The 14,106-nt window shown below is 49.3% G+C and overlaps 2 protein-coding genes across 2 annotated transcripts in view; one reads left to right on the top strand and one right to left on the bottom strand.

The window, feature by feature from the left end:
* LOC122546194 (uncharacterized) overlaps positions 1–14,106 on the top strand; it is a 655,534-nt gene that overhangs the window by 507,439 nt on the left and 133,989 nt on the right. The gene's annotated exons all lie outside the window — the stretch shown is intronic.
* The window catches only part of scrib (scribble planar cell polarity protein), a 176,230-nt gene that overhangs the window by 126,121 nt on the left and 36,003 nt on the right, over positions 1–14,106 (bottom strand). The window contains exons 2-3 of the mRNA XM_087987775.1: positions 6,811–6,928; positions 1,371–1,449 (exon numbers count right to left, since the gene is read on the bottom strand). Of these exons, the coding sequence (XP_087843901.1) occupies positions 1,371–1,449; positions 6,811–6,928 (197 nt within the window). The remainder of the gene's footprint in view (positions 1–1,370; positions 1,450–6,810; positions 6,929–14,106) is intronic.

The raw sequence follows: 14,106 nt of genomic DNA, 5'->3' as shown, positions 1-14,106 counted from the left end.
TCCTATTGAACGGTTTTTTGATTAGATTAGATTACAGTGTGGAAACAGGCCCTTCGGCCCAAAAAGTCCATACCGACACGCCGAAGCGCAACCCACCCATACCCCTACATTTACCCCTTACCTAACACTATGGGCAATTTTTTAGTATGGCCAATTCACCTGACCTGCACAACTTTGGACTGTGGGAGGAAACCGGAGCACCCGGAGGAAACCCACGCAGACACGGGGAGAACGTGCAAACTCCACACAGTCAGTCACCTGAGGCGGGAATTGAACCCGGGTCTCTGGCGCTGTGAGGCAGCAGTGCTAACCACTGGGCCACCGTGCCGCCCGTGCAGCAGACTCAACCGGCCGAGTGGCCTATGCCAGCATCACAGCCAGACTACACGCATCCTCCAGGATTCATTCCCCATTCCTCTTACTCCCGCCAGGCAGACTCCTTACTGAACACATGATGATACACACACACACCTGCACAATGCCAATGGACAAATGGTCCCTGACCCAGTCCCCCAGGAACCCTGAGAGACAGAGACCCCCAAACCCCACCAAGGACTCAAATAAAGAGAAACTTCTTCACCCAGAGAATGAAAAGCCTGTGGAATTTATTACCACAGAAAGCAATCAAGGCTGAAACATTATACATTTTTAATTTTTTTTCCTGGAGCATAGGAGGCTGAGGGGTGACCTTACAGATGTTTGAAAAATCACGAGGAGCATGGATAGGGTGAAAAGCCAAGGTCATCACCCCAGGGTAAGGGAGTCCATAACAATGGGGCATATGTTCAAGGTAAGAGGAAAAAGATTTAAAAGGGTCCTGAACAGCAACATTTTCCACACAGAGGGTGGCTTGTATGTGAAATGAGCTGCCTGAGGAAGTGCTAGGTGCAGGCACAGTTACAACATTTAAATGATGTTTGGGTAGGTAAATAAAAAGGAAAGGTTTAGAGGAATTTGGGCCAAACACCTACAAATGGTGTGAAATATATTTTTAAAAAAAAGGAAGAAGGGCTCATGCCCGAAACGTCGATTCTCCTGTTCCTTAGATGCTGCCTGACCTGCTGCGCTTTTCCAGCAACACATTTTCACCTACAAATGGGACCAGTTTAGTTTGGGACAGTTGATTGGCAGAGACCAGAGGGAGGAAAGGGTCTGTTTATGTGCAGTATGACTATAATTTCAAGGAGGAATCTGATACAGCATTTGGGACTACAAGGATTAAAGGGCATGGGGAGAAAGCAGGAACAGGGTATGGATATTGGATGATCAGCCATGATACTGAAGTGCACAGCAGGCTTGAGGAGCTGAATGGCCTACTCTTATTTTTTAGGTTTCTGAGCATTCAATGATTCTGGAACATGTCACTGTACCTGGAAAGGGGGTTCCCACTGAAATCAGCTATTTCTAGAGACTTGCAGAATTTAATACTTTCAGGAATCTCAGGGATATCTGTGGAGACAAAAGAAACAAAAAGCTCACAACATTGTTATCTGTCCCGAAGGAGGGTTATACCCGAAACATCAACATCTCCACCTCCTGATCCTGCCTGGCCCACTGTGTTCCCCCAGTCTCCTGCCTGTCCCTCCTGATGCTGCCTGGCCCACTGTGTTCCCCCAGCCTCCTGCCTGTCCCTCCTGATGCTGCCTGGCCCACTGGGTTCCCCCAGCCTCCTGCCTGTCCCTCCTGATGCTGCCTGGCCCACTGGGTTCCCCCAGCCTCCTGCCTGTCCCTCCTGATCCTGCCTGGCCCACTGTGTTCCCCCAGCCCCCTGCCTGTCCCTCCTGATGCTGCCTGGCCCACTGTGTTCCCCCAGCCTCCTACCTGTCCCTCCTGATGCTGCCTGGCTCGCTGTGCTCCCCCAGCCTCCTACCTGTCCCTCCTGATGCTGCCTGGCTTGCTGGGTTCCCCCAGCCTCCTACCTGTCCCTCCTGATGCTGCCTGGCCCACTGTTCTCCCCCAGCCTCCTACCTGTCCCTCCTGATGCTGCCTGGCCCACTGTGTTCCCCCAGTCTCCTGCCTGTCCCTCCTGATGCTGCCTGGCCCACTGTTCTCCCCCAGCCTCCTACCTGTCCCTCCTGATGCTGCCTGGCTTGCTGGGTTCCCCCAGCCTCCTGCCTGTCCCTCCTGATGCTGCCTGGCCCACTGGGTTCCCCCAGCCTCCTGCCTGTCCCTCCTGATCCTGCCTGGCCCACTGTGTTCCCCCAGCCCCCTGCCTGTCCCTCCTGATGCTGCCTGGCCCACTGTGTTCCCCCAGCCCCCTGCCTGTCCCTCCTGATGCTGCCTGGCCCACTGTGTTCCCCCAGCCCCCTGCCTGTCCCTCCTGATGCTGCCTGGCCCACTGGGTTCCCCCAGCCTCCTACCTGTCCCTCCTGATGCTGCCTGGCCCACTGTGCTCCCCCAGCCCCCTGCCTGTCCCTCCTGATGCTGCCTGGCTTGCTGGGTTCCCCCAGCCTCCTGCCTGTCCCTCCTGATGCTGCCTGGCCCACTGGGTTCCCCCAGCCTCCTGCCTGTCCCTCCTGATGCTGCCTGGCCCACTGGGTTCCCCCAGCCTCCTGCCTGTCCCTCCTGATGCTGCCTGGCCCACTGGGTTCCCCCAGCCTCCTGCCTGTCTATTTTGGATTCCAGCATCTGCAGGCTTTTAGTCTGCCAAACTCTCCCACAGTTAGAAAATCATATTAGAAAAATAATTTAAAAGTCAACATAGCTTCATAAAAAGGAAATCACGTCCTCTATGAAAATAAGAAACAAGGTGGATCAAAGGAAACCTGTAGATGTGGTGCACCTGGCTTTCCTAAAGGTACTTGATAAAATGTCACTGTAATGGTCAGGAGATCGCACACTCGCTAACTAGTTCCAGGACAGCTACACCAGCATCTACCTCAAAGGTAGGGGCAATTGCCTGGGTACAAAAATGGACAAAACCAACCCATGCAAATTTGCCCCATCAGTCTCCTCTCCATCAGTAAGGTGATGGAAGGTGCCATTAACAACACTACCAAGCAGCACCAGCTGCATCTGTAAAGGGAGAAACAGAGTTCATGTTTCTAGTCCACTATCACTTGTTAGAGATCAGTCATCTCAGCTCCAGGACATCTCTGCAGGAGTCCCTCAGGGTAGTGTCCTAGGCCCAACCATCTTCACTGCTTCATCAATGACCTTCCCTCTGCCATAAGGTCAGAAGTGGGGATGTTCGCTGATGATTGCACAGTGCTCAGCACCATTCGAGACTCTTTAAACATTGTGGGTCATATTCAGGTCTGAGCTGACGTACGGCATGCAATACTTGCACCATACAAGAGTCAGGCAATGACTATCTCCGACAAGAGAATCTAATCACCGTCCACTGACATTCAAAGGCATTACCATCACTGAATGCGCTCCCCCCCACCCCAATTATTAACATCTTTGAGGTTACCACTGACCAGAAACTGAACCAGGCAAGCTGTTTAAACAGAGGCTACAAGAGCAGCTCAGAGGTGTGGCATACGTTAGACCATTATTGCTGGAACAGCACAGCAGGTCAGGAATTCCTGAAGAAGGGCCTGTGCCCGAAACGTCGAATCTCCTGTTCCCTGGATGCTGCCTGACCTGCTGTGCTGTTCCAGCAATAAAGTTTCAACTTTGATCTCCAGCATCTGCAGACCTCACTTTCTCCTCATACGTTAGACCATAAAAAGGAGGACCAGAAGTGGGTTTGTTCCACCATTCAGAGAGGTCATGGCTGACCTGGTCGTCCTCAACTCCTCTTTCCTGTCTTTCCCCATAACCCTCGATTCCCTTACTGATTAAAAATCTCTCTCAGGCTTGAATATACTTAATTATTCAGCCTCGGCTATCCTCTACAGTAAAGAGTTCCACAGATTCATCATTTTCAGAAAGAAGAAATTCCTGATCTCTGTCTTAAGTGGGTGACCACTCGTGGGAGAGTCGAGGACCAATTGCCTTAATTTCTAAAGGGGTAAAAATCTTTCCACAGATTCCCTTTCAAGTCCCACATGAACCATTTTTGTTTCAGTAAAGTCAGCCATAATTCATTCATACTTCAATGAGTACTGGCCCAAGTATTCAATCTCTCCTCGAAAGACAATACCTCAAACAGCTAACCTACCTAAATGGTCAAAGCTTGTCCACTACCTACAAGACACAAGGAGTACAGACCAACAGGGAAAGGTGGAGCAACATGGTGAGGAAAGGATCAAATCAATGGCCCAGTCTGTAAGGATACTAGCTGAGAAAGGTGGGAGGTGAAGTCCGTATAGGAAGAGATAAGAAACATCAAGAGGCAGGACATGGTGGGAATGCTAAGAGGCCCTCAAGCACTAGTGATGATATAATGGAAGACACTAAACAAAAACCAGAGATACACACAGTGAGGGTATGTACTGTAACCACATGCGAGCCTAACTGACAATCAGCGTGGATAAACCAAGCTAGCAAGGATATTGTGGAAGAGGATTTACTGGAGTGCAAGAGATCATTTGTTTACACAAAAACAGTGAGGAACCAACCCGAGAACAGGCTATTCCAGACTTGCCACTGTGCAATGAGAAAGGATCAATTAACAGCCTTAGTGTATGGGGTCCCCTGGGGAAGCAAGACCATAATACAATAGAATTCTTCACCACGGTGGATGGGAAGAGGATGAATCCGAAACCAGGATCCTTGACCTAAATAAAGGGAACGATGAGAATATAAAGCAAAACCTGGCAAGAAAGGATTGGGGAACCTCACTGAACAATCAATGGGGGAAACAGGCACATAAACCACACAATTATTCATTTCTGACAATGCATTACGAAGAGATTAACAATGATTTTGGATCCAAACAGGAGATGGATAAAAATTACACAAAAAAGCAGAGATAAGGGATCAGTGGAGCAGGAGGAAACACTGGCCCCCAACAGGACAGTGCCAGCCCAAGACATGCCCCCCCTCCCCCCGACAGGACAGTGCGCGCGCGTGCGCACACACACACACACACGCCTCCCCGACAGGACAGTACACACACACACTCGCGCCTCCCCGACAGGACAGTACGCACACACACGCGCCTCCCCGACAGGACAGTGCGCACACACACGCGCCTCCCCGACAGGACAGTGCGCACACACACTCGCGCCTCCCCGACAGGACAGTGCGCACACACACGCGCCTCCCCGACAGGACAGTGCGCACACACACGCGCCTCCCCGACAGGACAGTGCGCACACACATTCGCGCCTCCCCGACAGGACAGTGCGCACACACATTCGCGCCTCCCCGACAGGACAGTGCGCACACACACTCGCGCCTCCCCGACAGGACAGTACGCACACACACTCGCGCCTCCCCGACAGGACAGTGCACACACACACGCGCCTCCCCGACAGGACAGTGCGCACACACACGCGCCTCCCCGACAGGACAGTGCGCACACACACTCGCGCCTCCCCGACAGGACAGTACGCACACACACGCGCCTCCCCGACAGGACAGTGCGCACACACTCGCGCCTCCCCGACAGGACAGTGCGCGCACACACACACTCGCGCCTCCCCGACAGGACAGTGCGCACACACACTCGCGCCTCCCCGACAGGACAGTGCGCACACACACTCGCGCCTCCCCGACAGGACAGTGCGCACACACACTCGCGCCTCCCCGACAGGACAGTACGCACACACACGCGCCTCCCCGACAGGACAGTACGCACACACACGCGCCTCCCCGACAGGACAGTGCGCGCACACACGCGCCTCCCCGACAGGACAGTGCGCACACACACGCGCCTCCCCGACAGGACAGTGCGCACACACACTCGCGCCTCCCCGACAGGACAGTACGCACACACACGCGCCTCCCCGACAGGACAGTGCGCACACACACACGCGCCTCCCCGACAGGACAGTACGCACACACACGCGCCTCCCCGACAGGACAGTGCGCACACACACGCGCCTCCCCGACAGGACAGTGCGCACACACGCCCCCGCCCCGACAGGACATTCCGCACACACACGCGCCTCCCCGACAGGACAGTACGCACACACTCGCGCCTCCCCGACAGGACAGTACGCACACACACGCGCCTCCCCGACAGGACAGTGCGCACACACACGCGCCTCCCCGACAGGACAGTGCGCGCGCGCACACACACACACGCGCGCGCGCGCCCCCCTGACAGGACAGGGCGCACACACTCGCGCGCGCCTCCCCGACAGGACAGTGCGCGCGCGCACACACACACACGCGCCCGACGGGACAGTGCACACACACACACGCGCCCTCCCCTACAGGACAGTGCACACACGCCCGCACCCCCCCCTCCCCCGACAGGACAGTGTACACACACACACACCCCCGACAGGACAGTGTACACAAACACACACCCCCGACAGGACAGTGGACCCCCACAAACTCCTACCCCTGTTGCTCCACCATCATCCCCCTCCACCGATAGCACCAATGCTTTTTTGACAGTATGCATGCTTGTACACGGATGTTATACAAAGCGGTAAGAGTTTTAACTAGTGGAGTGAAATGTCAACCATTAGTTGTTCATCTGCAGTCAGAAACTATGTGTAATGAATATTCATTAAGTACAGAAACCTGATCTGTGTTCCCTGTTCACCTGGATCTGAACAGATAGGCAAATTCAGGAGTTTTATTACTTTGATAAAATCTTTAAGTTTTATGATGACTCGTGGATAGTGAGGCTCGATATCCAGCATGCTATCCCAACGAGATGTAGTGACACTCCCCTACTGGCACATGTGCACACATGCAATCACACAGGGACACACACACACACACAAACTCTCTCAGACTTACCATTGCGAGAGATGTCGAGCTCAACAAGTTGCATGAAGTTAGCAACCTCTGGAGGCAGTCTCTGGATCTCATTATCACTGAGTCCCAGCTTGCGCAGGTTTAACAACCTGAAAAATGGCTGCAAGACAAACAAACAGAATCTCAATTGTTAGAGCACAAAGAGGTCATTCAGCCCATCATGTCTGGGTCATCTTGCCATTATTCATTTATTGGCTTCCTTCGGTCTTCTGCCTACAGCAATGCCCATGTGTAATTTTCAAATCATCTAAATCCCTGGTGAATGTATCAATTGAACCTGTGCCTACACAAGCAGTGCAAGTCAGACTCCAACCTGCGGATAATGGAGTCCAACCCTGTCAAGTGTGAGGTTGTCCATTTTGGAAGGACAAATAAGCTTGCGGAATACAGGGTAGGGTTCTTAGTGAGGTGGAGGAACAGAGGGATCTTGGGGTCTATGTTCATAGATCTTTGAAAGTTGCCACTCAGGTGGATAGAGCTTGTATGAAGGCCTACGGTGTATTAGTGTTCATTAGCAGAGGGATTGAATTCAACAGTCATGAAGTGATGTTACAGCTGTACAGGACCTTGGTAAGGCCACATTTGGAGTACTGTGTGCAGTTCTGGTCGCCTCACTTTAGGAAAGATGTGGAAGCTTTGGAGAGGGTGCAGAGGAGATTTACCAGGATGTTGCCTGGAATGGAGAATAGGTCGTACGAGGATAGGTTGAGAGTGCTAGGCCTTTTCTCGTTGGAACGGCAAAGCATGAGGGGTGACTTGATAGAGGTGTATAAGATGATCAGGGGAATAGATAGAGAAGACAGTCAGAAACTTTTTCCCTGGGTACAACTGAGTGTTACAAGGGGACATAAATTTAAGGTGAAGGGTGGAAGGTATAGGGGAGATGTCAGGGGTAGGTTCTTTGCCCAGAGAGTGGTGGGGGCATGGAATGCGCTGCCTGTGGGAGTGGCAGAGTCAGAATCATTGGCGACCTTTAAGCGGCAATTGGATAGGTACATGGATGGGTGCTTAAGCTAGGACAAATGTTCGGCACAACATCGTGGGCCGAAGGGCCTGTTCTGTGCTGTATTGTTCTATGTTCTACGATACAAGTTGTTTCCTCCAATCAGTTTCCTGAACCTTACACCCGCTTCCTTTCTCTTTTTCACCAAACATTCTACACCTCTCATCATTCCAGGTTCCTGAATCTTGCCATATTTATCTTTCATTGTCAGAGACCTTGAACTCTGATCACCCTTAAAAGACACTCACGTATCGAATATAGATTTACCCTCAAACAGCCATCCCCAATCTAACTTCTCCAGTCCCTGCCATAAAATATTATAATTTGTCTCCCCCCAATTTAGCACTTTCACACAAGAAATGTCCTTTTCCATCTTAAAACTTATGGAATTAAAATCACTGCTCACAAAATGCTTTCGCCACTGAAACGTCCATCACCTGACCAGGCTCATTCCCCAATACAAGGTCTAGCACGGCCCCTTCCCTTGTTGGACTATCCACACACACACACCCACATACTGTTTGAAGAAACCTTCCTGGATGCACTGAACAAATTCTGCTCTGTATAAGCCGCGGACACTAAAGGAATCCCAGTCAGTGTTGGGGAAGTTAAAACCACCCAACTGCAGCAACCCTGTTGTCTTTCCATCTGCTTACATATCGGGTCTTCTCTGTCCCACTGGTTACTGGGAGCCTGTAGTATAAGCCCATCACAGTGACTGAACCTTCCTTATTCCTGAGTTCGATCCTGATGGTCTCGCTGGATGATCCCTCCAAGATGTCCCCTCTCTCAGTGTAGGTGGGACATTCTCCTCAATCAGTAATTCTACCCCAACCCTCTCTACATCCCCCTCTATCACACCCGAAACGTTGAGCTGTTGGTTCTGTACTGACTACAACATCATAGTTCCACTATTATTCCAGGCTCTAAGCTCGAGTCCCACCATGTTCATTGCCCCATAAACACCACACATACACACAAACACACGCGCGCGCGCGCACACACACACACACCCACACACACCCACACACCCACACACACCCACACACACCCACACACACCCACACACACCCACACACACCCACACACACCCACACACACCCACACACACACACACACACACACACAGACATTCCAGCCTGAGTGGCACCAGGAAACCTCCCTGCCAGGATATTGCTGATCCCTCACGTTTAGGTGCAACCCATCCTTCTTGTTCAGGCTTTCGGCCCTGGGAGAGATCCCAATGATCTAGAGATGTGAAGATCACCCTCCTACACCAGCTCTTTAGTCACACATTCGACAGTGTTATCTGGATTAGTGGTGCTGGAAGAGCACAGCAGTTCAGGCAGCATCCAAGGGGCAGCGAAATCGACGTTTCAGGCAAAGGCCCTTCATCAGGGCTTTTGCCTGAAACGTTGATTTCGAAGCTCCTTGGATGCTGCCTGAACTGCTGTGCTCTTCCAGCACCAATAATCCAGAATCTGGTTTCCAGCACCTGCAGTCATTGTTTTTACCTCGACAGTGTTATCTCCCTATTTCTGGCTTCACTAGCATGTGGCTCAGGGATTAATTCCAAGATTACAACCCTGTCCTGCTTTTCAACTTCCCATCTCACTCCCTCAATTCCCTTTCTGCCTATGCTGGTCACGCCAATATTGACCACAATCTCTGGCTGCTCACCATCCCCTTTCAGAATACCCAGGGCTTGCTCAGAGACATCCTTGACCCTGGGGAAAAAAGTGTCTAAGGTATGAGCAGGTAGGGAAAGGGTTAAGTTGTGGGTTAAAGTACAGCCGCAACATGACCTCCCAACTCCTGTACTCAATACTCTGACCAATAAAGGAAAGCATACCAAACACATTCTTCACTATCCTATCCAGCTTCGACTCCACTTTCAAGGAGCTATGAACCTGCACTCCAAGGTCTCTTTGTTCAGCAACACTCCCTAGGACCTTACCATTAAGTGTATAAATCCTGCTAAGATTTGCTTTCCCAAAATGCAGCACCTCACATTTATCTGAATTAAACTCCATCTGCCACTTCTCAGCCCATTGGCCCATCTGGTCCAGATCCTGTTGTAATCTGAGGCAACCCTCTTCGCTGTCCACTTCCAATTTTGGTGTCATCTGCAAACTTCCTAACTGTACCTCTTAAGCTCGCATCCAAATCATTTATCTAAATGACAAAAAGTAGAGGACCCAGCACCGATCCTTGTGGCACTCCACTGGTCATAATAAGAACTCGTGTGGGGGCAGTACGACAGATTGAGGGAGAGGATCATGTTGAATGATAAATAGGTTTGGTGGTGTGAATGGCCTACTCTTGCTAGTAATAAGGAAGTTTCAGTAGCTTTGAATTAATCCCATAACTGCTGGAAACCTGTACCAACACTAATAGACATTGGATCTATCTCTATTGGTACAACATGAGTGATAACAGATTGCACTTGCTGCAACAGACATTAATTAAAGCGCAGTGCTTACAGTCAGCTACCCACATTCTCATTGACAAGACAGGAGACCTTGTCTCCAGGTGCATTACTGCGCTTGCATGCTGTTCTCCAAAAGGACTCAGTGATGGGGTGGCGGGGATGAAAGGAGTCACCAGAGGGAGGAGGGACAGAGGTCTCAGAGGCCTGGGTGGGTCTGTGGGAGGGGAATGGCATTCCCCGCACACACCCCAACCCTCCACCGGCTTCCTCTTCCCCCGCCCCTCCTGGCCCCCTCTCTCAGGAACCAAATGCCTCTGTAACATTTGGTGAGTGTGTCACACTAGTGTAGTCACCTGACCATGCCTGCCTGAAAAACTGGTTCTGTTGATGAGTCACTTGCTTCTGCAGCTCCCTGCTACAGTAATTAACACTAATTGAACCACCTACTTACAGCTGATTAAACCATAAGAACGTAGGAGCAGGAGGCCATTCAGCCCATCATGTCTGCTCCACCATTCAATGAAATTATGGCTGATCTAATCACCCTCAACTCTACTTCCTGCCTTTTTCTCATAATCCTTGATTGCCTTTGACTTGATTAAAAATCTGTCCACCTCAGCCTTGAACATATTCAGATCCAGCCTCAGCTGTCCTCCAGGGTAAAGAATTCCCCAGATTTGCTACCCTCAGAAGAAATTCCTTCTCATCTCTGCCTTAAATAGGTGACTCCTCATTCTGAGATGATCCCCTCTGGTCCTAGACTGTCCCACATGGAGAAACCACCTTTCCGTTTCTACCCTGTCAAATCATAGAGTCATAGAGATGTACAGCATGGAAACAGACCCTTCGATCCAACCCATCCATGCCGACCAGATATCCCAACCCAATCTAGTCCCACCTGCCAGCACCCGGCCCATATTCCTCCAATTTATATACCCATCCAAATGCCTCTTAAATGTTGTAATTGTACCAGCCTCCACCACTTCCTCTGGCAGCTCATTCCATACACGTACCATCCTCTGCGTGAAAAAGTTGCCCCTTGGGTCTCTTTTATATCTTTCTCCTCTGACCCTAAACCTACGCCCTCTAGTTCTGGACTCCCCGACTCAAGGGAAAACACCTTGCCTGTTTATCCTATCCATGCCCCTCATAACTTTGTAAACCTCGATCAGGTCACCTCTTCCCACTCCAACATTCACGTATAAAATAATGAAAACCTTCCAAAGTAACACCCTTGTCAACCTTTCCATCAACAATAATCCAACGGCCAAGTTTCGGCTCACTTGTTTATTCGCTCTGAAAACTCTGAATCTCAAGGCTGTGTCATCCTCACTACTTGCCTTCCCATCTACTTCTGTGTCACCTGCAAACTTCTCTATAGTACATTCTTGTTCCTCATCCAAGTGATTAATATATATTGTGAATAATGGTACCTTGAGCACTGATCCCTGTGACACTCCATCCTGAAAGTGCTCTCCTTATCCCTGCTCTTTTATTAGACAATTCTCTCTCCTTGCCAATATATTGCCTCCAACACAATGGGCTCTACGCTTCCTAAATTGTCTTACGAGCAGTCCTCAATGAATGCCTTTAGAAATCAATAATATCACATGCCTGGTTCCCCTTTATCTAACTTGCTTGTTACCATCTCAAAGAATTTTACAAGATGATTAGGGGTTTTGATAGGGTCGATAGTGAGAATCTTTTTCCACGTATGGAGTCAGCTATTACAAGGGGGCATAGCTTTAAATTAAGGGGGGGTAGGTATAGGACAGATGTTAGGGGTAGGTTCTTTACTCAGCGAGTCGTGAGTTCATGGAATGCCCTGCCAGTAGCAGTGGTGGACTCTCCCTCATTATGGGCATTTAAGCGGGCATTGGATAGGCATATGGAGGATAGTGGGCTAGTGTAGGTTAGGTGGGCTTGGATCGGCGCAACATCGAGGGCTGAAGGGCCTGTACTGCGCTGTATTCTTCTATGTTCTAATTCCAATACGTTTATTTGGTCGGTTTCCCCTTCATGTAACCAGAATAACTCTGCTTAATTGGATAATGTATTTCTAAGTGCTTTGCCATTACATCCTTGTTAACAGATCCTTCCCCATTAATAAGAGTTAAACTAACTGGCTGAGACTTATCTTGTCTCAGTACTATAGTCATAGAACCTTTGGTCCAACCCATCCATGCCAACCAGATATCCTAAATTAATTTAGTCCCACTTGCCAGCACTTGGCCCATATCCCTTTAAGCCCTTCCTAACCATCCAGATGCCTTTTAAATGTACCAGCCTCCAACATTTCCTCTGACAGCTCATTCCATACATTCTATATATCCTGTGTGTGAAAACATTACCCATTAGGTCCCTTTTCAATCTTTCCCCTTTCACCGTAAACCTACGCTCTCTAGTTTTGGATTCCCCATTCTGGGGGAAGAGCTTGGCTATTCTGTTCATGGTCAACCGTCAGCCTCTGACACTCCAGGGAAAACGCCCCAGCCTATTCAGCTTGGCCCTATAGCTAACACCCTCCAAACCTGGCAACATCCTTGTAAATCTTTTCTGAACCCTTTCAAATTTCACAACATCTTCCTATACTGGGGAGACCAGAATTTTACACAGTATTCCAAAAGTGGCCAAACCAATGTCCTGTACAGCCGCAACATGACCTCCCAACTCCTGTACTCAATACTCTAAGCAATAAAAGAAAGCATACCAAATGCCTTCTTCACTATCCTATCCACCTGCGACTCCACTTTCAAGGAGTTATGAACCTGCACTCCAAGGTCACTTCATTCAGCAACACTCCCCAAGACCTTACCATGACGTTTAGAAATCTTCCCCGATTCGCCTTTTCAAAGTGCAGCACCTCACATTTATCTAAATTGAACTCCATCTGCCACTCCTCAGCCCACCTTCACTCGTTGAATAAAGGTGTTACATTGGCAGTTTTCCAAAGCTCTGGGACTTTTCCACAATTTAAAGATGCTTGGAAGATGACTCCAAGTGCATTACTGTCTCTGCAGGTACTGCCTTGAATATCCTAGGATACAATCCATCAGCTTTAAGGAACTTGTGGCCTTTAGCCCCACTGGTTTCTCAAGTAATTTTTTTCAAGTGATCTATATTGCATTTATTTCTCCTCCTGTTTTTTTGCCCATAACTAAACATTTTTGGAATGCTATTTATATATTTAACCACTAAAATTGCTGCAAAGCATTTATTCAATTAACTCCTTTGGTAATGCCCAGTTTCCCATTACTATATCCCCAGCCTCATTATCTAAGTGGTCTACTTTTCACTTTGGCTGCTCTCCTTATTATATATTTAAAATGTTCTTGCTATCATTTCATCACCTTACACTCAGTTTATTGTCTCACTCTATTTGTAAATTTTTTTGGTATTTAAAACATTCCCAATCTGCTAGCTTTTCATTATTGTTTGCTACGTCACATGTTCTTCTTTCAATTTGATACTGCCCTGAACTTCTCTGATTAAGTATGGTTGGCTTATCCATGTCCTAGAACCCTGTGTTTTCACTGGGATAAAATATTTGGAGAGTCATGGATCATTTTCTTAGATGTCTGCTATTGTTCCTCAACCTAGAGAGAGACTGTAGTGGAGCAGAGTAGGAATCCAGAGTCACAGGCTAATGTTCTGGGACAAAGGTTCCAATCTCATCATGGCAAATGGTGCAATTTGAACTCAATAAAAGCCTGGAATTAAAATAATGGCCAGGAAATTCAGAACTGGGGTCAATTGTTTAAGGATTGGGGTAGGCCATTTAGGAGAAAGTGAGGTCTGCAGATGCTGGAGATCAAAGTTGAAACTTTATTGCTGGAACAGCACA

This window comes from Chiloscyllium plagiosum, unplaced genomic scaffold (genome assembly GCF_037043375.1).
Source record: "Chiloscyllium plagiosum isolate Xiang-an unplaced genomic scaffold, Cpla_swu_hap1 HiC_scaffold_5, whole genome shotgun sequence".
NCBI lineage: Eukaryota > Metazoa > Chordata > Chondrichthyes > Orectolobiformes > Hemiscylliidae > Chiloscyllium > Chiloscyllium plagiosum.
The sequence above is the reverse complement of the archived record's forward strand: the minus strand, read 5'-3'. Positions and strand labels throughout refer to the sequence as shown.